Genomic DNA, 26,629 nt, shown 5'->3' with positions numbered 1-26,629 from the left:
CTAAAGAAAAGAAGAAATAGGGGAGACATGATAGCAGTGTTCCAGTATCTGAGGGGCTGCCACTAGGCAGAGTGGGCCAGGTTGTTCACCAAAGCACCAGAGGGAAGGACAAGAAACAATGGTTGGAAACTGATCAAAGAAAGAAGCAACCTGGAATTAAGAAGAAACTTCCTGACAGTGAGGACAATAAACCTGTGGAACAGCTTAACTCAGAGATCGTGGGCACTCCATCACTGGAGATTTTCAAGAGGAGACTGGACATTCACCTGTCTGAGATGGTATAGGTTCTCCTACTTAAGCAGGGGGCTGGACTAGAAGACCTCCAAGGTCCCTTCCAGCTCTATTCTATTCAAATGTTTGCTGTTCAGTAATTCACTGAGAAATGTATAAATATGAATAAATGTATTGTATATTTATTAATTAAGACAAAGTATATGTTAAACTGAATATTTAAATTAGCTTAAATTATGGAATGCACGGTGCTAGGGTTAGTTGCTGTTTATAAAAGTGATACCTGAAGGAAGTAAAACATCGAGACTTCCGGTGGCGATGCGACGCTGAAGACAGCCATTTCTAGGCTGTCCGCTCCGCGGCTTTGTAGAACCGCCAAAAACAGCACCGATCAGCTGTTTCGGCGGTTCGGAAGCCCCCTCCTCGGGAGAAGAGGAGGGGGTGAGTACCCTGGTAGGGGTTGAGCTCTCCGGGGCCGCCTAAGCTTTAAGTTCGGGCGGCTGAACGATTGAGCCCCCCCCGAAGCCTGGGTTTGCTCCGGGCTGCGCAGCGTTTCTGCTCCGTGCTTTTGGGAGCAGAACAAAGTGTTAGCAACCACCCCTGCCAGCAGAAAGGATTCTGGAGTGCAAGGACGCAGGCAGAGCGATACAGGAGATCAAGGTGAAAGTGGATTTTTGTTCTCTAGCTCAAAGGATTTTATAGACTCTGAAAGTGAAAGTGCGTAGCAAGTAAAAGTGGGGGAAGATGGCGGCTAAATCTTCCAAAGTTCTCAGAAGTGCGGGGGCTTCCCCGGTGCAACAGTCCTCGCTGCAAGCTTTATTGCCTCCTGCACCTGCTCCAGCACTGACAGTTAAAGACTTACCTTGGAATGCATTCACAATAAATAGCAGATATTATAGATGAAAAGATGGATGAAAAGCTGGAGGAGGAGTTTACAGAACTGAGGGCAGACATCTTGCCTGCACTTCAAGGTATGGCTTTATGTATTGAACGCTTGGATGAAAGAGTGGAAGATCTTAGCCAAAATAATTCTAGATTAGAAGCAAAAGTGTTAGAGACTGAAAATGTGGTGGATAAAATTGACAGCGACTTGACCTTGGTCCAGTACCACGAGATGGAGTTTGCTATCAGAATCAGAGGCTTAAAAGAGAATCCTAAAGAAGATTTGAAGCAAATAGTCTCTGAAGCTTTGGAAGGGGTACTGGGACAGTCAGCAGCTGAAATTGTGGGAGATATAGACAAAATCTTTCGTGGGAACTCATGGATTGCAAGGCAAAGGAAGTTACCTAGAGATGTGGTTGTTTACTTTACAAAGAGAGCAATTAGGAATGAAGTCATTCAAGTTTCCTATAATACTATGCTTGTGGTTGCTGAACAAAAAGGTTTGGTTCTAAAAGAGATTCCTCCAAGAATTTTAAGGAGAAGGAAAGATTTTGCTTTTCTGGCACAGGAACTTAAGAGACGTGATATCAAGTTTAGATGGGAGATACCAGTGGGGATGGTGGTGATGCATGAAGGCACGAGACATCGTCTTATCACAGTGATGCAGGCACGTGATTTTTATAGCAACATTTTAAAAGCAATCCCTTTACCACTTTTGGAATCTACAAAGAAGAATGGCGAGGGAAAGCCTCAAGATGCTGAAGGAATAACGCAGGCAGACGAGAAAGCTACAGGAGTGGATCAAATTACAGCTTCATCGGAGGATGCCAGAGACCAGAGGATGACGCGTGCTGCCTTGAGACGAGCGAGACGAGAGCAAGAACAGGACCAGTAGAAAGTTATGGAACCTCCAAAGCGTACCTATAGCGAAGCTGTGGGAGGGGCGCGGCCTAAGGAAGTCAAGGGACTCCTGGCAGACATGTTCCAGAAGCTTTGGGTCGCTAAGGATGGCGATTAAGTTCCTAACTTGGAATGTTAATGGCTTAAACTCACCACAGAAGAGAAAGAAAATTTTTCAATATTTAAAACAATTTAAGACTGATGTTATTTGCTTGCAAGAAACACATATTAGGGCTATGGACAAAAAGTACTTATTGAACTCTAGATTGGGTACACAATTTATTGCTCCTGCAATGAATAAGAAGAATGGAGTGGTTATTTATGTCAAGAACACTATGACAGCGGAGTTAATAGAAGCAGACAAACAAGGAAGATATGTTATAATAGATTTTTTGTTAAAAGGCAAAAAAACGCTTTTGGTTGGATTTTTTGCTCCTAATCAACAACAAGCAGACTTTTATAGTTTATTACACAGTAACATCACTCAGTTGGATTATAAATCTTTTATTTTTATGGGAGATTGGAACCATGTCTTGGATGTACAACTGGACAAGTGTACTTCTTTTAGGCGTACTCCAAGCCACGCTAGATTGCCTAAATCTTTTTTCGAGATGAAGGATGATTTGGAGTTGCGAGACATTTGGAGAGAAAGACACTCACAAGAAAAGGATTATACTTTTTTTCTGATAGACATCAATCTTTTTCCAGAATTGATTTTATATTAATGACTAATGATTTTTTTTCCAGGATCAAGAAGATAAAGATTTGTCCAAGAACTATATCTGATCATAGTCCAGTCTGGTTAGAGATTGACAAGGATAATAGAGATAGGCGCTCTTGGCACCTAAATGAGAACCTGTTTAGAAACCAGTGAAACGTGGAAGAATGTAAAAAACAGATGAAGGACTTTTTTGAAACTAACATGAATAAGGGTACCTCTATGGACATGGTTTGGGATGCTAGCAAAGCTTATATGAGAGGGGTGTTAATATATATGAATAACAAATACAGACGTAACTTGGAATTTAGGAGGAAAGAATTAGAGAATGAAATTAGGGAAAAAGAAAAGGCCCTAATTTTGAATCCATCGGATGTGAAGATCAAAGAGGTTATTAATTTGTTAAGAGGACAGTTTGACAAGTTGATGGCTGATCAGGTGGCAACTAACTTACGGTTTGCTAGGCATAATACTTTTTGCAATGCCAATAAGCCAGGTAGATGGTTGGTTTACATGTTAAGGAAGAAGCAAAGGGCTTCTAATATAGATAAAATACAATATAAGGGTAAGGTTGTGTATCAACAGGATCTTATTAAGGAAGCCTTTGTGGACTTTTATTCTAAATTATATGCTAAAGGTAAGATTAATGAAGCAGATATTGATGCATATTTGAGGAATGCCAACATCCCGATTCTTACACAAGAACAAAAGGAAGAGATTAATCAATTGATAACAGAAGTAGAAATTATTTTAGCAATTAAACAATTGAAGGTGGATAAAGTGCCAGGTACGCTGACTGTGGTGTATTATAAAAATTTACAATTGGAGATGATAAAGCCATTAAGGGAATTGTTTCAGACAATTCAAAGGGGAGGAGGGGTCCCTCCATCTTGGAGAACTGCTTTTATTTCTCTGATTCCTAAAGAAGATCAGGATGTCACCCAAGTAAGAAATTACAGACCAATATCACTTTTGAATACAGACTACAAGATATTTGCTAAGGTTTTAGCTAACAGATTGATGAGGGTTTTGCAACAGATAATTCATGGTGATCCAACTGGATTTATTAGTGGCAGACAAACGAAAAATAATGTGAGGCATATAGTAGACTTGTTGGAATTTTTGGAAAGGAACAACCAGATCCCTGCGGCGCTGATCTTTCTAGACGCCGAAAAAGCCTTTGATCAACTGGATTGGCAATTTTTGATGAAGGTATTAGATAAAATGAATTTTGGGGATAAATTCTTACAACCAATTAGGGCATTATATCAAAAACAAACAGCCCGAATAATAGTAAATAATAGTTTGACTGAAGTATGTAATATTGAAAAGGGCACAAGACAAGGGTGTCCGTTATCACCTTTATTATTTGTTTTAACATTGGAGATATTATTGATTAAAATACGGAATTCGGAAAAAATTAAGGGAATTCAAATAAGAGATCAGGATTATAGATTGAGGGCGTTTGCAGACGATCTGGTTGTTACGGTGACTCAGCCAGAAAATTCTGTTGTGGACCTGATGGAGATAATAATGCAATATGGGAAGGTTTCTGGATTTAAGGTTAATATACAAAAAGCTAAAATATTGGCTAAAAATATGACAGTATTGCAAAAGGCCCTTTTAGAAGGATTAACTGGATTTGAGATTGTTAAAAGGGTTAAATATTTGGGGGTGTATTTGTCACCCTCAAATGCAAAGTTATATAAAAATAATTATGAAAAGTTATGGGGAAAAATTCAAAAAGAATTGGAGAGCTGGAAAAAATTACAATTGTCTCTATTGGGAAGAATTGCAGCAGTGAAAATGAATGTTTCGCTAAAATTTTTATTCTTATTTCAAATCATACCTATTCTTAAAAAGGACTCAAATTTGGAGGAATGGCAAAAGGGTATCAATAAATTTGTATGGGCAGGGAAAAGGCCACGAGTTAAATTTAAGATTATGCAGGATACGCGTGAAAGAGGTGGTCTTAAAATGCACAATTTTAAATTGTATTATGAAGCTGCTGCGTTGTCAGCGATAAGTGACTGGATTAATTTAACACAAGGGAGATTATTAAATCTTGAAGGCCACGACTTGTTATTTGGCTGGCATGCATATTTATTGTATGATAAGAAGGTAGATAATGTGTTTAAGGTGCATATTTTTAGACATGCTTTGTTGAGAGTTTGGAAAAAGTATAGACATAAGTTAAACTACAAGATACCTTTATGGGCAATACCGAAACACGCAATAGAAAACATAAATGTTGGGTTCAAACATGATGTGACTACATATAAGGAAATCCTAAGTTTGGAGAGGAACGTATGGTGTTTGAAGCCGTATAATCTTCTACGAGAAGAGAAGATTGTTCAAACCTGGTTTCAATATGGTCAATTGCAGGCCAGGTGGAAAGAAGATCAGAAAATTGGTTTTTCAATGACTGATGAAAATCTGGTAAAGCAAATTAGAAATCAGGGTCCAGCACATATCAAATGGATATATCTTGCATTGATAGAAATTGACTCAGAAACAGAACTTGTTAAAGATTGTATGATAAAGTGGGCTCAGAATATTCAAGAAGTTATTACAATGGACACTTGGGAAAAGATCTGGGTGAGGAACGTAAAATTTACACAAGCCCAAAATTTAAGAGAGAACTTTTATAAAATGTTTTATAGGTGGCATCTAGATCCTAAAAAGCTTGCAAGTATGTATCCGAACTATCAACCTAAATGTTGGAGATGTGGTGGCAAAGACGCAACATACTTTCACGTATGGTGGACCTGTAAAAAGGTTAAAGTTTTTTGGATTAAAATCTGGTGGAAAATGCAGAAGATATTTAAGCAAAGGATAAAGTTTTGTCCGCAATTGTTTTTATTGGGCATAATTACGGATACTACTGTTGTGGACACTAAGTTGATGTTGAACTTAATTACGGCAGCAAGACTTTTAGTAGGTCAATATTGGAAGAAGGAGGAACTGCCGACTATAGAAGAATGGACTTTAAAAGTTTCTGACCTGGCGGAAATGGCAAAGATATCGGCTTATTTGAAAGATCATTCGCAACAACGTTATATTATGGAGTGGAAAAAGTGGATTGATTACATCCAGAACAAATATGGGACTAAAAAGTTTCATTTAGCATTTGTATAAGTTTTGATGTGATATTAGTATTGCTTGTAGTCATTTTATACGAGCTAGAGTGCGATAGACTTAATAGTTTATTGTTGTTAGCATATGGTTGTTTATGATTGTTTTTACTTTTATACCTTGTATTTAGCTCTGGGAAGTCGGGGATGGGGGCAGGGGAGGGGGGAGGGTTAGGGAGGGTTAGGAAGGGTTGGGTAGGGGGTGGGGGGGAGGGATTGTTAAAGATAAAATGTATTGAAAAACTTTTCAATAAAAAAGGAAGTAAAACATCTATAAGAATAAAAGGAATGCTTAGAAAAATTATTCAATATGAAAAAGGATTAAGATAAGGATATGACATCTCCTTAACTATTTAATGTATTTATGAATAACATGTTAAAAATGCTTATAGTGATGCATACTAATTGGGGTGTGAATTTGAATTGTACTTCTTTTCAATTGATGCTGGATTTTTAGATGAGAACCCAAATAATATGCAGGAAAAGTTAGGTTGTACAATACAGCAAAGACTATTGAATTGAAAATTAATGTATCAGAGAACAAAATGATTGTGTTTAACAAGGAAAGTTAGAAATTAGCCATTGCATAAATGGTGGAAAAAATGAGTAGGAACTTAAAGCTATGTACCAATAGAATGTTTACTGAAGTTGTGAAAATGGGGGAAAAAATACAATGTACCAATATTGGTAGAAAGCTAAGAGGTAATAGGTAGCTAATTAAGAGGAATAAATGTAAAAAGTGAAAATAGCCATGCATAAGACCATAATGGAACCAAGAATTCAATATATCAAACATCACAGAACAAAGTTAAATGGTCTGGGAAAATTTATCTATAACACACTGTGCTAAAACAAGAAGTCATAAAGTCAAGAATGATATCAAGGAGACAAATGAATCTGAACTGAATGCAAAGGTGAATGGCCATTACAAAAATATATTGAACTGTATAAAAATGAAGAAATAAAAAGATAGTTAAAAAATTCTATAAGAAACTGTACAATAAAGAGCAGACTTCAAGAGAGAAAACTGTAAAATACTTGGAAGAAAGTAATCTTCCAAAGATTTCAGAGACATTTAAAAATATGTTAGATGAAGGTGTTACAATGATGGAAATAACAGAGGCCATAAAGAGACAAAAAAATGGGAAAAATCCTGGTCCAGATGGACTTCCGGCAGAGTTATATAAGAACTTACGAGAGATATTAAGCGAACCGTTGAAAGATGTTTGTAATGGACTTTTATTAGAAGCTAAAATGCCAATGACGTGGATTGAAGCAAATATTACTTTAATACCAAAAGAAGATTCAGATTTGACTCAGATTAAAACTATAGACCGATTTCATTGCTCAATGTGGATTATAAAATTTTTACTTCAATAATGGTGGAGAGATTGAAAAAATACCCGGATCAAAATGGCTTTTTACCAAAGAGACAAATTAAAAATAACTCAAGAATGATAATAGATGTATTGGAATACTATGAGCTACATCCAGGGAAACAAATGGCATTAATATTTTTAGATGCTCAAAAGGCATTTGATAACCTTTCATGGCAATTTATGATTCATCAATTACAAATAATGGACTTTGGACAGAATTTTATAAATATGGTAAAAACAATATATAATAAACAGCCAAAGTGATAGTGAATGGAGATTGTACTGAGAGCTTTGAAATAAGGAAAGACACAAGGCAAGGATGCCCTCTATCTCCCCTGTTATTCATTTTAACTCTGGAAGTTTTAAATCAAAATATAAGACGAGATACAGAAATTAGACGTTTGGGGATAAAGGGTGAAACATATAAACTACAAGCATTTGCTGATGATTTAGCATTTATTTTGGAAGAACCCCTGGAGATGATTCCAAAATTGTGGGGGGAAATAGAACAATATGGTGAAATAGCGGGATTAAAAATAAAGAGAAAACCAAGATAATAGTTAAGAATCTTTAAAAGGTAAAGGTTTCCCCACACATGCATGCTAGTCGTTTCCAACTCTAGGGGCCGGTGCTCATCTCCGTTTCAAAACCAAAGAGCCAGCGTTTGTCCGAGGACGTCTCCATGGTCATGTGGCTGGCATGACTAGACGCCAAAGGCGCACGGAATGCTGTTAGAGAGAGAGAGAGAGAGAGAGAGAGAGAGAGAGAGAGAGAGAGAGAGAGACTGTGGCCTAGGGGTTAAAACAACTGCTTAAAACACAGTCGGCCCAGGTTCGAATCTCAGAAGGGTATGGCTGACTGATGAGAAGAAATAAGTTTGAAATGATTATATCGGTCTCCCTTTATTCTTTGTTAGCAAGCCAAAAAGATTTACACAAATATGAGCTGCCACTGCTGTGGCTACTGCCTGTAGATGGCCTTGGGCTAGGCCGAAACAGGAAATAAGATTTGTCCCGTGTCTGGGACTAAGCAAGTGTATTCTGAATGATTAACAAACATTTAACACATATCTTCCCTGCTTCTCAGCTAACAGAGAGAGAGAGAGAGAGCCTGTGGCCTGTTCCACCAAATTTTGATCCAAAAAGCTTTTATATTTCTACAAGTCCACCACATGTGAAAATAGGTAGCTTCTAAACTACATCTCCAACATTTAGACTGTAAATTAGGATACATGTTGGACTTCTTGGGATCCAGATGCCATCTATAAAACATTTTATAAAAATTTTCTCTTAAGTTTTGAGCCTGAGTAAATTTAACATTTCTAACCCAAATTATCTCCCAGGTGTCCAACGAAATTGGTTCCTGAATATTTTGTGACCACTTTATCATACAGTCTTTAACCAGTTCCGTTTCCGAATCCAATTCAATTAAAGCATTATATATCCTCTTTATATGTGCACAATTTGAATCTCTAATTTGTTTTACTGAATTTTGATCTGTAATTGTGATGCCAACCTTTTGATCTGACTTCCACCTAGCTTTCAATTGGGTATATTGAAACCAAGAGTAACTTATGTTTTCTTGTCTTAACTCCTCTAATGATTTAAGTTGCCAATCAGTCCCTTGCAATCTAAGTAGTTCCTTATAAGAAACCATATCCATACTCATTCCCATAGATACGCCCTCTATCGCGTGTCCAGGAATTCCCCAAATCGGTATTTTATAATTTAATTTATAATAATACTTTTTCCAGACACACAATAAAGCACAAATTTTCTGATGTTTCTACTGACTCCTGTTATTTCTAGGCACTTGATTATCCAGTCATAAGGCAGAGAGTCAAATGCCTTTTTGTAGTCAATCCATGCCATGTTCAGGTTGGTCTTCCTTTCCTTGCAGTTTTCTTATTATTTTTCTTATTATTATTATTTGTTGTTGTTGTTGTTGTTGTTGTTGTTGTTGTTGTTGTTGTTATTATTATTATTATTATTATTATTATTATTATTATTATTATTATTATTATTATAAAAGACAGTTTGATCTAGTGGTTAAGATGCCAGAAGACTGAGTTCTAGTTCCGCTTCAGGCATGAAAACCCATCTGGGTGTCTTTGGGCAAATCATTCTGTCTCTAACCCACCTCACAGGGTTGATGTTGTGGGGAAAATAGGAAGAAGAAGAAGTATTAGTTATGTTCACCACCCTGAATTATTTATAAACAATAATAAAGGTGGGATAAAAAATAAAATAAGTGTTATCAGTATGTGGACATAAGAGAATTATTTGCAAAGATAGAAAGGTATAAAGATAGACCGTGAATGTGCTGAGATAAACTAGATGAAGTAAGAATAACTATTTATCACCTGCCTTTAATCTGCTCATCACCTGCCTTTAATCTCTTTTGTTTACTGCTTTTTTTTTTTACACTTTTTTGAATTTTGTACACAGTACTTTCCCTGGAAGGTAATAATGTTATGGGCACATATCTAAGTATGTTCTTTGATAAAATATATATTTTGTGTATTCTTTTGAAAGTATTTTTTATCTAATACTCACCACATGCTTAAATTATTTCCTTGGCAAATTTATATTGAGGATGTATTCCAACACATCATATTTCCAGCTGGAAAATCATGCAGAGATGATCAGTTTGGTATGTAATTTATTTTCCAGCATATCTTTCTTTCACTGATAGCTGAAAACTCCCTTGGATGCACTGTTTACTAAAGTGGATAGAACTTTAATATGGGAGTTACAAAAATATCTGAGCCAACGAAATCCAATATTATTATTTAATAATAATTCTAACAGTCAAGATCCTAGTCCTGGGGTGGCAAACCTATGGCACGTGTGCCACAAGTGGCACACAAAGCCCTCTCTGTGGGCACACGTGCTGTCACCCCAGTCCTAGGCCTTGAGCTGGGTTTTATAAAACCTTTTCGCTTTAGGCCTCCACCACTGTGTGGGGAAAAAAGGTTCAATCAATCAATCAATTTCAACTTCGGTGGAAAAAAAGATCTTGCAAAGTTGGGATTGATTGAACTTTTTAATCCCACCCAGTCTGCCATTACCACCGCAGCCATGCCCACGCAATGGGCCACGCCCACCCAATGGGCCATGCCCACCCAGCACCCAATGATACATAAGTGGGTTTTGGGTTGCAGTTTGAGCACTCAGTCTCTAAAAGGTTCGTCATCACTGTCCTACTCTGAAAGCTAATTGCTAAATATAATGCCTATAGTGCCAATCATAGATCAAGAGCTCTTAAACCAAAACAGGCAGCACAAACACCTAGTTAGGTTAAAAAAATGCCATAGGAAAAGGCCTGAAATCCACTTATTCAGCCAGTTAAGAATAATAAAAAGAAACTCCTGGTTTTTGGCATATTACTGCCATTAGCACTCAGTGTGAGAGTGCTATCCCTAGAAGACAACGAAGGACATTTTACGGTGTAATGAAGATATGTCTAACTAACTTGTCTATAGTAATATGAAAGTTCTCCCTCAAAGGAAGATTATGGATTTGATCTCTCATGCAAAATCAGAGAAGACTTTGGAAATAACTAAATTCCTTCTGAACTAATTAAAAAGTACTATGAATTCTGGGTATCAATCTGGCCATTGTTTGTGATCATTGATAAATCTGACCATGTTCCTAAGAAATAGGATATGGAAATCATATCCTCATCTTCAAAAAAGTAGGCTCCTGTCTGTGGATTACAGAAGTTTTTAATTCTATTAGCAAACTGTAAGACAGATATTTACAGTAAAAATTAGGGCAGTAGCTGGAGCAAGAAAGTTAGTTGATGAGGAGGCAGGCTTCTATTGCTGTTATTTGGTGGCCCACTTTTTTGAAAACTACTACTTTAACACAATAACCTTTATATTCAGCTTTTATTGATTTCAGCTTGACATTAATACCTGGGAAACTTCCAGGAAAGATAATCAAGCAATGGATTTGTGAGCACCTAGAAATGAACAAGGTAATTAATAGAAGCCAGAATGGTTAAAAACAGATTGGCAACAAACCTTATTTCCTTTTTTGATAAAGTGATTAAATTAATGGATCAAGGAAATGCTATGGATATAGTATATACACTTGTACTTCAGTAAGGCATTTGACTAAGTAGACCTGTTTCTTGTTAAATAGAACAGAGTAGAATAGATAGTACCACCACATGGATTGGTTAACCATTTGATTCAGCTTGTAGCCCTCGACAGAACTATATCTACATAGAGAGAAGCATGCAGTGGAGTACCTCAAAGTTCTATACTGGGCCCACAGTTCTTCAACATGATCTAGATGAGGGAATAGGAGAGAAACTCATCAAAGAGAGAATTTCGGAGAAATTGCTAACAGTTTGGAAAATAAACTCAAGCTTGTAAGCCGCCCTGAGTCTTCGGAGAAGGGCGGGATATAAATGTAATAAAAAAAGATTCAGAAGGATATTGAAACATGGACCCTATCCAATAAGATGCAGTTCAGTGGTGAGAAAAGTAAGGTATTGCAACTAGGCAGAAAAAACAAATGTAAGGTATAGAATAGCCAGTACCTTGCTCAACCATAATAACTTCGAGAGGGATCTAGATATCCTAGTGCAGAGGTCCCCAACCCCAGCCCACCTCTGGGCCTTGAACTTTATGGAACCAGGCCACGGAAATGGTGGGTGAACGTGCGCATCCCGACTTGCACAAATAGCAAGAGCTGCAATAAGTTGCACCTCTCCCACCCACCAGTTCCCAAAGCCAGGTTGAGGAATTCTGTCATAGTGGAGCATCACTTAAGTATGAGCCAGCAGTGTGTTCAGCTGTCAAAAAAGCCAAAGTAGTCCAAGACTACATCAACAGAGGTATAGCAACAAGAGCACAAGAAGGGACAGTACTGCTCTATACTGCACTAGTGAGACTACACTTTGAATACAGTGTACTGGTGGACTTCTAATAGCCATGATTCAAAACAAATTGCAACACTAGATAGAGTGCAGAGAAGAGCAGCAAAGATGAAAAAGGGTCTGGAGGCTAAACTGTACAATGAATGGTTAAAGGAACTAGGTTTGTCTAGCCTAATGAAGAGAAGGATTAGGGGTGACCTGATAAGTTTCCTTCAGTAGTTGAGTGGCAGTCACAGAGATGAGAGGGTTGACTTATTCTCCAAAGCATCTGAAGGAGGACAAGAAGCAACAGCTAAAACTTGTTAAACAGAGATCCTACCTGGAAATAAAAGGAAACTTTTTGACTGAGAGGAATTAATCATTGGAAGATGATCTCTGGAGGTTTTCAAGAAAAGATTGTACATTCCTTTATCCAAAATGGTAAAAGGACTTCTGCCTTGAGCAGGTGATTGGACTAGAAGACCTCCAAGGCCCCTTCTAGCCCTATGTTTCTATGATTTCAAATCAGTAGTTGATTGCATGTCCAATGATATACTCCAGGGAAAAAAGCTCTAGTCCAACCCCTATCCAAAACAGGAGTCCTTATACCATCCCAGACAACTCCTCTCTACAGAGAAGACATAATCCCCAGGATGTTTATTATATGAACAAACACAGGTCTAAAGAAAGTTAAGGGCTAGAGCTTGTCTAAGAGCATTTTATTACTACCTGAGACTTTTTTTCCCTACCTTTTATGGTGGTCTTAAATCCAAGTGGAACCAATATTTTACAGCAGAACTTTCCTTTTTGGTGTAACTGTCTAATCTCTTTGGAGTACTCCTGGGAATAGCAGAGCATAATGTAGAACAGTTGAAGTCCACCAGTCATAAAATGGCCAAGTTTGAAGACCCCAGATGTAGAACAATAACTTAAAAGATTCTCCAATCTTTCCTTATCAAAAAGCAGAAAGTAAAGGCTTCCGGATGGCAAGGCGACGCCGGAGGGAGCCATTTCTTGGCTGTCAGCCTCGTGGCTCCGTAGAGCCGCCGAAAACAGCGCCGATCAGCTGTTCGGCGGCTCGGAAGCCACCACCTCGGGAGAAGAGGAGGGGGTGAGGGTCCAGGTAGGGGTAGAGCTCTCCGGGGCCGCCAGAACTTAGAGTTTTGGTGGCGGAAGGATTGAGCCCCCCCGAAGCCTGGGCATGCTCCGGACTGTGAGGCGTCTCTGCTCCGGGTTTCTTGGAGCAGAACAGGGCGTTCGCAACCATCCCTGCTAGCAAGGAAGAGCTTTTGAGAACGAGGACGCAGGCAGAGCGATGCAGGAGATTTTGGAGAAGATGATGTTTTGATCTTTAACTCAATGGACTTTGCTGAATCTGTAAGTGAAAGTGCGTAGTTAACAATAGAGGGTGATAATGGCGGCTATATCTTCTAAAGTTCCTGCCCTGAGGCAGCAGTCTTTGGTGAAAACTTCATTGTCCTCTGCATCTGAATCTGTATCAGCTTTTACAGTAAAAGATTTGCAGAGTTTGCTGCAAGAGACTATGGAAAAGCAAATGCAACAATTTGTTGAGATAATGGAGAAAAAGTTGGAGGAGAAGTTTACAGAGAAATTAGCAGAAATGAGAGCAGACATCACATTTGTAATGTCAAATATGGCTAAAAGCATTGAGATTTTGGATGAAAGAGTGGAAGATCTTGTTCAAAATGATATTAGAATGGAAGCCAAAATGACAGAAACTGAAAATGTGATAGAGAAAATGGATTATGATTTGATTTCGACACAGTATTCTCAGATGGAGTTTGCTTTGAGAATCAGAGGCCTAAAAGAAAATCCTAAGGAAAATTTGATGAAAATGGTTTCTGAGGTTTTGGAAGGGGTGTTGGAGCGACCAGCAGATGAAATAATGGAAGATATAGATAAAATCTTCCGTGTTAATTCGTGGATTGCAAGACAAAGGAAATTACCCAGAGATGTGGTGGTTTATTTTACAAAGAGAAAGATTAGAAATGAAGTTATCCAGGCCTCCTATAATATTGATTTTGTAATGGATGAGCAAAAAGTTTTGATTTTAAAAGAGATTCCTGCAAGAATTTTAAGAAAAAGGAAGGAATTTGCTTTTTTGACACAAGAATTGAGACGACGTGATATTAAGTTTAGATTTAATTTAATTTAATTTAATAATATTTGTATACCGCCCTTCTCCCTGAGGACTCAGGGCGGTTCACAGGGCAGAATAAAATACTACATACAAACGTTAAAACAAGATTAAATAATTGCCCATATTAAAACAGTTGGAATAAAATTCTAAAACAACAATTTAAAATTAAAGCAAAAAATTAAAAAACCCCACCAATCCCCATCAGGCTAGGCCGGTTTGTACAAACAGAAACGTCTTGAGGTCGCGGCGAAAGGAGCGAAGATCGGGCGCCATCCGGAGCTCTACCGGTAGCTGATTCCACAGCTCCGGAGCGCCCACAGAGAAGGATCTCCCCCTGGGGGCCACCAATCGACATTCTCTGATCGGTGGCACCCTGAGAAGGCCCTCTCTGTGGGAACGCACAGGGCGCAGGGAGCTTGATGCCGGCAGCAGATGTTCCCTAAGGTACTCTGGCCCCATGCCATGAAGGGCTTTAAACACTGTTACCAGTACCTTGAATCTCACCCGGAAGACAACTGGCAACCAATGCAGCTCACGGAGCAGCGGTGTAACGTGGGAGTATCGGGAGACTCCCAACACAACTCTCGCGGCTGCATTCTGTACCAGTTGGAGCTTCCGGGTGGTCCTCAAGGGCAGCCCCATGTAGAGAGCGTTGCAGTAGTCCAGACGAGAGGACACGAGCGCATGAGTGACCGTGCACAAATCATCCCGGCTAAGATAGGGCCGCAACTGGCGCACCAGGCGAACCTGGGCGAAGGCCCCCCTAGTCACAGCTCCTATATGGTCTTCCAAAGTGAGCCGTGAATCTAGGAGGACTCCCAAGTTGCGAGCCCTATCTACGGGGGGTAGTAATTCACCCCCCATAGCCAGAGGTGGAACATCCGAATAAACCCGGGATGAAGGTATGCACAGCCACTCAGTCTTGTCGGGGTTGAGTTGGAGTCTGTTCCTCCCCATCCAGACCCGAACCGCCTCCAGGCACCGGGACATCACGTTGAGGGCATCACTGGGGTGGTTTGGGGTCGAAAGGAAAAGTTGGGTATCATCAGCGTACTGATGATACCCAACTCCAAAGCCACGAATGATCTCACCCAGCGGTTTCATGTAGATGTTGAACAGGAGAGGCGAGAGGACCGACCCCTGAGGAACTCCACAAATGAGAGACTTCGCGGTCGACCTCTGCCCTCCTGCCAACACCGACTGCGAACGTCCCCGGAGATAGGAGGAGAACCACTGTAAAACTGTGCCTCCCACTCCCAATCCCCTGAGACGCCGCAGCAAGATACCATGGTCGATGGTATCGAAAGCCGCCGAGAGGTCTAATAGGACTAGAACAGAGGAATATCCCCTGTCCCGAGCCCTCCAGAGATCATTCACCAGCGCGACCAATGCCGTCTCCGTGCTGTGCCCGGGCCTGAAACCCGATTGGTACGGGTCTAGATAATCCGCTTCATCCAGGACCAGAGGGAGCTGATGCGCCACCGCACTCTCAACAACCTTCGCAAGGAAGCGAAGGTTGGAGACAGGACGAAAGTTGTTTAATACAGCTGGGTCCAAGGCCGGCTTCTTGAGGAGAGGCCTCACCACCGCCTCTTTCAAGACGGCGGGGAAGCTACCCTCACTCAAAGAAGCCGATATAACTGCCTGGAACCAGCTGCGTGTCCTCTCCCGGGCTGCATAAACCAGCCAGGAAGGGCACGGATCCAATAAACACGTGGTGGTGCTCAGTCTCCCCATGATCCTGTCCACTTCCTCCGGAGTCACAGAATCAAACTCCTCCCAGGTGATATCGACAAGATCGCCAGTGTCCTGATCGTCAGACTCTGCCCAGTCAGAGTCCAGACCGGTCCGAATCCGAGCGATTTTGTCCGACAGATGTTGGTTAAACTCCTCAGCACGACCCTGCAAGGGATCCTCCCTCACCTCCTGATTTAGGAGGGAGCGAGTCACCCTAAACAGGGCGGCTGGGCGATTATCTGCGGACGCGATAAGGGTGGCGAAGTGGTTAGACCTCGCCTCCCTTATCGCAGCGAGATAAGACCTAATGTAGGCTCTTAGTCGCAATCGGTCGGATTCGGATCGGCTGGACCTCCAACCGCTCTCTAGGCCCCGTCTCCGACGCTTCATCTCCCGAAGCTCCGCAGAGAACCATGGAGCTCGACGGGATCTGCACCGGGTCAGGGGCCGCAGGGGTACAACTCGGTCAAGAGCCTCAGTGGCCGTCCTTTCCCAGGCTTCCACTAAGGCATCTGCCGAGCTGTGAGCAAGGGAGGCAGGTGGGGACCCCAGCGCTGCCTGGAACCTCTGGGGATCCATTAAGCGTCTGGGGCGGTACCATTTAATTGGTTCCAAACACCCACGGCGGGGGGTGGCAAAACGGAAGACCAGCCGCAGGAGATGATGATCGGTCCATGACAGGGGCATAATAATTGGAGAGCCCCCACCAAGATCATCTAACCACCGTCCAGATAAGAAAACTAGGTCAAGGGTGTGGCCTCCCTCATGAGTCGGTCCCGAAATTACTTGCATCAGGTCCATGGCCGTCATGGAAGCCATGAACTCCCGAGCCAACTCAGATGAACCTCCCAGCGATGGTAGATTGAAGTCCCCCAAAACTATAAGTTTCGGGAACTCAACCACCAGCCCAGAGAGGACATCGAGCAGCTCAGGCAGGGCTGAGATGGCAAATACCAGAGGGTATGGTGGCGACTTATGAAGGTATGAGGCATTGTTTTACTACGGTGATTCAGGCATGTGACTTTTACAGTAATGTTTTAAAAGCAGTCCCCATACCGTCTTTGGAGTCTACAAAGAAAAAAGGTGACAGAGAGCCTCAACGTTCCAGAGAGAATCCACAAGATGTTGAAGGGTTAACGCAGACAGATGTGAAAGCTACAGGAGTGGGTCAAATTTCATCACCACGGGAGAAGGCCAGAAATTGGAAGAGGTGTGCTGCTTCTGGAAGAATGAAGCAAACCTGAGGATTTAGTTGCATAATTGCAAGAGATAATAATGTAATAAGGATGCTAGAAGGATTAAGTATTTGGGGATTCATTTTTCACCCTTATAAAATAATTATATAATATTTTGTGTTGCTTTAGTTTTAAGATGATTATGAAAATTTAATTGGGAAGATTTGTAGTAGTGTTTATTGATATTCTGTAGGTTATGCTTTGTTATTTGGATGGAAAGTTTTAAGCCTGGAAGGTAATGTATGGTATTTTAAGTTGTATAATACATTAGAAGGAAAGGTTGTATAAACTTGGTTTTAGTATGTTAAAGTTTAGTTGGATAGAAGAATAGTTTTATAAAACTGATATAAATTGTTTTATGTATGATTGAAATTAATTTGTAATACTTTTATGGGCAATATTGGAGTAGGTAATAGAATATAAGAATATAAGAATGATGTGATTATATATAAAAAATTTAAGTTTGGAAGTAATCTATGGTATTTTAATTTGTATAATATATCAGGATAATATGAATTAAAAGCTTAGTTGGGAAGAAGAACAGCTTTAGACAATTGATATAAATTGTTTTATTTGTGATTGTTTTTATTGGGTAGATTGAAAAGTATTATCTTGTTTTTGAATAATTATTGATATGATGCATATATATATATGTTTGGAGTTTATCTATATGAGTTAAAGTTCGATATATATAGTTCAGGATTGTTTGCGTAGGCTAGATTATGATTGTTTGTATTTTTATACCCTGTATTCTGCTCTGGGAAGTGGGGGGAGGGGAAAGGGAGGGTGGGGTTGGGGAGGGTTGGGGAGGGTGGGAAGGAAGGGGGCTGTGGGGGGGTTTCTTTTTCTTTTTTGTTGTTGTTTGTTAAAGATAAAATGTATTCTAAAACTTTTTAATAAAAAAAGGAGAAAGTAAAGATTGATAGCTCAAATGTGCTACAAACATTTCAGTCTTTGCTCACAGAAGAGTCTTTACTTTGGGCTCACTGCAGTGCTTTCTTCTTGGTGTTAGAATAACTTCCACTCTTGGAATGCTGATGCCTCTATGGTGATGAACAAGTTGAGACAACTGAGCAGTGCTGTATTGACACTACTACAGAGATACCTAAACTGCTTTTATTTTCTCAGTTCTGATTATAGGCTGCTCAACAAAATGCTATTAGTTTTTTTTTAATTTGTGACAGCAATTCTTCTATAAGATACAGTATTGTAAAACTGTGTGCAGTAGCACATAAGAGTTGCAAAGTACCATCACGTAATAAACACTTCTTATTTTGTTGTCGTTCTTGCTGCTGTTACTTTCAATCACTCTTGCCTCCTTGGGATTCTTTGGCAAATCCATGCAGGGTTTTTTGGCAACATTTTCAGAAGTTGCCACTGTCCTTTTCCTAGGGCTGAGAAAGAGTGACTAGTCTAAAGTTAACTGTATCTGTATGGTTGTTAAAACATTGCTTTTTTGTTGTGTAGTATTAATTAAAATGTGTCATTTTTAAGGAATTCTTATATTAAAATATTCCTATCCTTTATAGTAATAATTTCCCCATCTTTGGCCATTCATTCTCTACTTTCATCAAATCACTATCATATTATCATCCCCTCTCCTCAAAAAGCTAAGGATACATTTTAATTTAAACTGTACATGTTATCTGTGAGTTCAGTTGGCTTTTAAAAGTGCAATGTCCATAAAGGAGAACCCTCATTTGTCATCTGTATCCATTTACAAGAATGATGGGAAACCTAGGATAGTGGTAAGAATGCTTACCCATACCAGAAATGAGGATCATTGGAAATGCAGTGGTTGAGATTTCGCTGAGCCAAAGCCTTTTTTTTATTTAAAACAAACTCTTGCAATTTCATTTTTACTTCTGTACTTGCCACTGCACCTAAAACACCAAACCAAAAGAAAATAGATATAACTACATAAAATTGTTGAACCTTTTCAATATTATAAGCTGGCAATAATATTTTTATAATGTCAAAAAGATACAAAATTAGAACCAGTACTTGAAAATAGATAATTATATTTATCTTTTTCCTATAAACAGAAGATCAGGGATAAAATTATAGTTTGCAGCACCTACAGAAGTTATTTAGCTTTTGTTTAAGTAAGTATTCTACATATCATTTTTTGACATATCAGCCTATGTACAGAAAAAAATCTCTTAAAAATGGTTCATTTTTCTTCATTTTATTTGAGCAATTCTATATAATTATTATATAAATAATTTGGTTTTATTAAATAGAAAACCTGGCACGTAAAGCACAAATGAATTTTGAGTTCTCTTTTTTGTTAGATTTCTAATTTAGAAACACGATTTCCTGTATTTCTGCAGTGTCATATGTAGCTTTTGGGGAGGGGGGGTCTGTTGTATCTTTGAATGGCCATTAAGTGACCAGTTGTACATAGAAGTCTACCTGTAAATATGTCTGATAAAAATTTAACCATCTATCCAAAACATGTAATTTCCAGCCTTTCTCATCCACCAGGGTCCAAGAAATCTACCATGCATATGGCTCTGTAATGCCTACATAAAAATTAAGTTAGTAACAGAATGTTTGTTAATTATGAACATTCAATCTTGCAGGATGCAGAAGGGTTAGAAGGTCTCTTCCTGTATTTCCTAGAAATACCCATTAACACTGGAATGGCAATTGATACTTTAAAGTTTAATTGACTTGGTAACACAAAGCGGTGGTTTTTAAATACATGAATGAAATCGAAAGGAAGGCTGAGGATCTGCAAGAGATTTAAGGTGTGAGATTCTGTCAATATGCACAACAGTCCAACTGCCCTTATCCAACTAGAAAAGGCAAGAACAATATTGCCTCACAGCTGATGTCTTACAGCAATAGGTAGGAGGGATCTATACAGTATAAGAACAAAACCAAATAAAACTGGTTAATAAAATATTGAAAATAATCAAGAAAATCAGATAGCAGTGCCACAATCCTCACAATATTTCCATTGTGATTTATTATTCTATGGCATATTCACACATATTTCAGTAAAAATGAAGTTTAAATGCAAAACATAGAATATAGAATCTGAAATCTTAAAAGGAAGATTACAAATATCTAATTTGCAAATATAATTTTTTGTTTTTTACTTCGTTGCAGCCAGAAAATCAGTGAAATCTCCATTATAAGTTCTGTTTTGACACTCTATCACTATATGTTGGATATTTTTTCAGCCACACAGTGTTGTTAAATATGGCTGAAAAGTCTGATAATATTCTCAAGGTGGGCATGAGCCAACAGGGCTCAATCTCACAAAAAAGTTGAATCTTGGAACATCACATATTAAAATGGTAGATTATGCACACAGAGATCTGTAGGTGCATCACGAAGACTGTGGTGAATATCCTTGGGCTAAATTAGGATTGTAGTTCTAATGTAGTTTGAAACCTATCTATAAAATAGGCTCTCCATTAGTTTATTCACGTTAAAGGGGCAGGAGCAGTCAATAAAGTACACGTTTTTTCTTGGTATTTTGTTGCAGGGAAATGTGTCTATTACATAAACATAACCTAGCATGCTTTTACTTACTTTCTTTTCCTTTCTCTTTGTTTTTAAGCTGCTGGAGCTTCTGCTCTCTGTGTTGTTTCTCCAACTCTTGTTCCTGCCGATGTTGTTCTAATTTCCTCTGGTGTTCCAATAGCTCCTGCTGATGTTTCATTGCTAAAATCTCCTGTTGCTGCTGTTAGGCCAATAAAAGAGGGGGAAGGTAAAAATGCACACAATCCTTGACCCACTCAATTCCTTAAAATGGTATCTTAATATTTGTCAGAATAAAGCATTTTAAAGGAAGAAAAAAATTACATTCTAAATAAGAAACGAAGGGAGAAACTGAAGATCTGTCACAATCCTTGACCCACTCAATTCCTTAAAATGGTATCTTAATATTTGTCAGAATAAAGCATTTTAAAGGAAGGAAAAAATTACATTCTAAATAAGAAACGAAGGGAGAAACTGAAGATCTGTGTTTGATGATATCACAACACAGATTCTGGCAAGCATACTGAACAGTATTTTCACAACATATTTCTGTATCATAAATTATTTTTAAAAAATCACCATTCAGTAATTAAAACATTCCACAACTTCCTACAAAACAGAAGTACAACTACAGTCTTCAATCTATTTATAGGTATCTATCTGGAAAGGCCCCTTCATAGATTACTGCCTTGTCGTGGCGAAGGGGCTTGCGTAATTCAATGAAGCTATGAGCTATGCCGTGCAGGGACACCCAAGACGGACAGGTCATAGCAGAGAGAAGAAGAGGAGAAGAGCCTAATGCTGGGAAAGATTGAGGGAAATAGAAGAAAGGGACGACAGAGAATGAGGTGGCTGGATGGAGTCACTGAAGCAGTAGGCGTGAGCTTAAATGGACTCCAGAAGATGGTAGAGGACAGGAAGGCCTGGAGGAACATTGTCCATAGGGTCGCGATGGGTCAGACACGACTTCGCAGCTAACAACAACATCTGGAAAGGAGGCATTGCTCTATATTTAGGGATACCTTCTTAATGATGTCACTTTTATTAATTGTATATTCGTAACTGGCTGACCAACCACACTCAACATGTAATCAATTCTTAATGGAACTGCACGTACATTGAGAGAAGCATGCAGAGGGGTAACTCAAGGTTGTATCTTAGGCCCAGTACTCTTCAATATCTTCATCAATGATTTAAATGACTTGCCAAAAAAGCAAACATAGTCCTAGGCTGCATTAATAAAGGGATAGAATCAAGATCACATAAAAAGTTAGTACAACTTTATAATGTCTTCATAAGACTGCACTTGGAATATTATATCCAGTTTTGATTGCCACAATATAAAAAACATGTTGAGACTGTGGAAAGAGTACAGAGAAGAACAACAAAAATGATTAGGGGACTGGAAGTTTAAACATACGAAGACCAGTGGCAGAAATTGAGTGTATCTAAAAAAAATTTTAAAAAGGACCAAGGGTGACATAATAGCAGTGTTCTAATAACTAAAGGGGCTGCAGAAAGAAGGAGTCATCCTATTCTCTAAAACGGAATGAGACAATTCGCCATGGACAACTGGCCACAGCCAACTCACCATGGGATTCACTGCAGAACAATTAAACAAATGCAAAAATTAAATTAATTTCAATGAAACCATGGCCAATAATAATAAAAAAAGAATCCAGAAATACAAGAGTTACAATAATTTCAGTGAAAACATGGTCACAAATAATAAAAGTAATGAAATAAAACAATTAATACAGCACTGAATTCTCCCGTGGGTGAGTTGTCCCGTGGCAAGTTGTGCTGTGGCGGGTTGTCCTAGACACCCCCCCTTCAATGCACCTGAAGGCAGGACAAGAAGTAATGAATAGAAACTAATCAAGGAGAGAACCAATCTAGAACTAAGGATAAATTTTCTGACAGAACAATTAATCAGCAGAATGACCTGCTGTCATGGTTCCAATTTAAAAAACACATCAAAGAGCACTTCATGATTATTTATTCTAAAAAAGTCTATAATGAGCAGAACGGAGCATCGACACTCATGGATGGATGCCAGAATCTGAATTCTCTTCCCCTTGAACACCACATCATACAGAATTTCCCTCCCTTATTTACATGTCATGAATCACATTTACCAATTAATTTAACACAAAAAGTTTCACTTCCCTCCTGAAGCAGTTATCCCTTGTCTTGTCAAAACATCTGGGTTACATTTCTCCCACTCTTTAGTGATTCAAAACCAAACAGTTAAAGCAAAAGGCTGCCTCTTATATTGTCAGTGCAAAAACATGTCAATATTTGCAGCAGTGACACCTGCATCCAGAAATTGTGGAGATTTTAAAGAAGAGATTGGACAACTATTTGTCTGAAAGGTATACCAGAGAGTTGTACTAAAAGACCTCCAAGGTCTCTTCAAACTCTGTTAATTATTTTAAAAACACCCAACATGAATGATGAATAAAATTATGAATAAAATGAAATTATGCACGAGCAATTACTAGAATGGCTAAGCCTATGGCTGGATATCTGGATCATTTAACTACTGGACAACAGTGCCTACAAAATAGTGTAGTTCTTGCATGTATCCAGGGAATCTTCTGAGGAGAGCATTCTGTCAAAATATGATGTAAAGTTTGTGGCACATTCCCTCAGAGAACTTTTTTGCCTGATGTAAAAGAAAAACCCTAAAAGTTGTGCCAGAAAATGGAGGACTCTTGAGTCTTTGCAGACTTTAGCTGTCCACTTAACTGCATGTAGAGTCCAGCTAGGATTCAAAGGCTAGCTAGACTGTAGACTGCCCACTACAGAAAGTCAATCAATCAGATAAAGTTTTTAAAAAGGGATGTTGATTGGATGGGAGAGAGAGAGTTTAGTTTTAGCACCTAATTGGGAAGGGTGAGGAGATCTAAAAGTTTGTCCCTCCCAACTTTTTGTTTGTTTGTTTTTTATAGAAGAAATGTGCTTGAGGCGGGAGGGAGATTAAGCAAGGGAAAGGTTTTAGGAAGCTTGTCCTGAAGCTGCCTTAAAGGCCAGTTTACCATAGACACAGAAAGCTTGGTAAGTAGCTGCTATTTTAGGGGTGATCAACATGGCGACTGGTTCCAAGAGGCATGGGGAGCAGGCCTAAGCAGCACTACAGGGGATGGGTGGGAAGACAGGCAGGGAAGGACACAGCAGCGCCCCTGTGGTCTGTCATAACTATGGAATGACTGTAAGAACATTTCTTCTGTCATAACTTGGAAACAAGTTCGTATGCAGTTTTGGGGTGTTGGTCATTGTTTTGAATAGTCATTAAATGGCCTGTCATTTCTTGAGGATAACCTGTACAGTACCCATGCAAACAACAGAGGAGTCAGAGAAGCCTGGAAGCCTGACACCTAAATAAAGGAACTAACAGCAAACTACAGGACTAAAAGTGTTTTGCCAGCCAATCAGATGCAAGATCCAAACCATTCACAATAAAGTGACAAGGCAGATCAATTAAAACTAACAATCCATCCACCAATCAATGGACAGTTCCTTACAAGCAGCCAATCATCACATAGAATTCAAACCTGCACAGATTATGAATGCACCAAGGTAACCAAGCGGTGAAGCGCTCCGACCCTCTGGTTTCTTCCCAAGACTCCGGGAGCAAGGATAAGCAGCCACCTGAGCTGCGGCTGGTGTACTTGAATGCCAGGTCCGTAATCAATAAGGCTCCTCTCATTTGCGATCTGATTGAGAATGAGCATACGGACCTGGCTTGCATTACGGAGACCTGGTTGGGCCCAGAGGGTGGTGTCCCTCTGGTTGATCTCTGCCCACCAGGTTTCCGAGTGCTTCACCGACCTCGGGCTCAGGGTAGGGGCGGGGGAGTGGCAGTAGTTATGAGGAAGACTCTTTGTCCTCAGGAGTCCACCATCGTCCAAATAGCCGGGTGTGAATCCCTCCTCCTGAGATGTGGCCCTAGGGCGCAGTTGGGCTTACTGCTGGTATACCTTCCGCCTAGTCGCACAGCAGTGGCCCTGCCTGAGCTTCTCGATATCCTCTAGGGGCTGGTGGTTGAATTCCCCAAGTTTATAGTTTTGGGTAATTTCAATCTACCATCCCTGGGAGGATCATCTGAGTTGGCCCGAGAGTTCATGGCTTCCATGACGGCCATGGACCTGATACAAGTAATTCAGGGCCCGACTCATGTGGGGGGCCACACGCTTGATTTGGTTTTTCTATCTGGACGGTGATTAGATGATCTTGGTGGGGGTTCCCCAATTATTATACCCCTGTCATGGACCGATCATCATCTCCTGAGGCTGGTCTTCTGCTATACCACCCCCATTGTGGAGTTGTTGAACCATCAAGATGGTTCCGTCCCAGGCGCTTAATTGACCCTGAGAAGTTCCAGGCAGCGCTGGGGTCTCCACCTGCCTCCTTTGCTCACAGCTCGGTTGATGCCTTAGTGGAAGCCTGGGAAAAGGCTGCCATGGATGCACTTAACCAAGTTGTTCCCTTGCGGCCCCTGACCCGGTGCAGATCCCAGTTCGCTCCATGGTTTTCCATGGAGCTCCGGGAGATGAAGCGTCGGAGACGGGGCCTAGAGAGCTGTTGGAGATCCACCCGATCTGAATCCGACCGATCGCGACTAAGATCCTTTACTAGATCTTATCTCGCGGCAATGAGGATGGCGAGGTCTAATTACTTCGCTACACTCATTGCGTCCGCAGATAACCGCCCGGCCGCCCTGTTTAGGGTAACTTGCTCCCTTCTTAATCAGGAGGTGAGGGAGGAACCCTTGCAGGGTCGTGCCGAGGAGTTTTGCCAACATCTGTCAGACAAAATCACTCGGATTCGGACCGGTTTGGACTCCGACTGGGCAGAGTCTGACGATCAGGACATGGGTGGTCTTGTCGATGTTATCTGGGAGGAGTTCAACCCTGTGACCCCAAAGGAAGTGGACAGAATTATGAGGAAGCTGAGCTCCACCACTTGTTTATTAGATCCGTGCCCTTCATGGCTGGTTTATTCGGCTCGAGAGGGAACACGAAGCTGGCTCCAGGCGGTGATATCTGCCTCCTTGAGTGAGGGTTGTTTCCCCTCCGTCTTGAAAGAAGCGGTGGTGAGACCCCTCCTCAAGAAACCTACCTTGGACCCAGCTATATTAAACAACTTTCGTCCGGTCTCCAACCTTTGCTTTCTTGCTAAGGTTGTTGAGAGTGTGGTGGCGCATCAGCTCCCTTCGGTTCTGGAGGAAACTGACTATCTGGACCCGTACCAATTGGGTTTCAGGCCCGGACACAGCACGGAGACGGCATTGGTCACCCTGGTAAATGATCTCTGGAGAGCTCGGGACAGAGGTTGTTCCTCTGTCCTAGTCCTACTAGTTCTCTCAGCGGCTTTTGATACCATCGACCATGGTATCTTGCTGCAGCGTCTCAGGGGATTGGGAGTGGGAGGCACGGTTCTTAAGTGGTTCTCCTATCTCATGGGACGTTCGCAGTCGGTATTGGCAGGGGGTAGAGGTCGAGCTTGAGGCCTCTCACTTGTGGAGTTCCTCAGGGGTCGGTCCTCTCGTCTCTCCTGTTCAACATCTACATGAAACCGCTGGGTGAGATCATTCGTGGTTTTGGAGCTGGGTATCATTAGTATACTGATGATACCCAGCTTTTGATTTCGACCCCAAACCACCTCAGTGATGCCCTCGATGTGATGTCCCATTGCGTGGAAGCAGTTCGGGTCTGGATGGGGAGGAACAGGCTTCAACTCAACCCTGACAAGACTGAGTGGCTGTGCGTACCGGCATCTCGGGATATTCAGAACATTCCATCTCTTTCTATGGGGGGTGTTATTACCCCCCGTAGATAGGGCTCGCAACTTGGGAGTCCTCCTAGATTCACAGCTTTCCTTGG

At 40.4% G+C, this 26,629-nt stretch overlaps 1 protein-coding gene across 4 annotated transcripts in view; it reads right to left on the bottom strand.

Annotated features, from left to right (window-relative positions):
- Positions 1–26,629, bottom strand: part of HDAC4 (histone deacetylase 4) — a 371,455-nt gene that overhangs the window by 263,905 nt on the left and 80,921 nt on the right. For 3 of the 4 annotated variants that reach the window (XM_083350735.1, XM_083350736.1, XM_083350738.1), the window contains 2 exons: positions 20,793–20,943; positions 19,009–19,129 (listed from right to left, as the gene is read on the bottom strand). In XM_083350735.1, the coding sequence (XP_083206861.1) occupies positions 19,009–19,129; positions 20,793–20,943 (272 nt within the window). The remainder of the gene's footprint in view (positions 1–19,008; positions 19,130–20,792; positions 20,944–26,629) is intronic. The other variant, XM_083350737.1, reaches the window with a different exon arrangement.

The sequence above is a fragment of the Vipera ursinii genome, assembly GCF_947247035.1.
Source record: "Vipera ursinii genome assembly, chromosome: 1".
NCBI lineage: Eukaryota > Metazoa > Chordata > Lepidosauria > Squamata > Viperidae > Vipera > Vipera ursinii.
The sequence above is the reverse complement of the archived record's forward strand: the minus strand, read 5'-3'. Positions and strand labels throughout refer to the sequence as shown.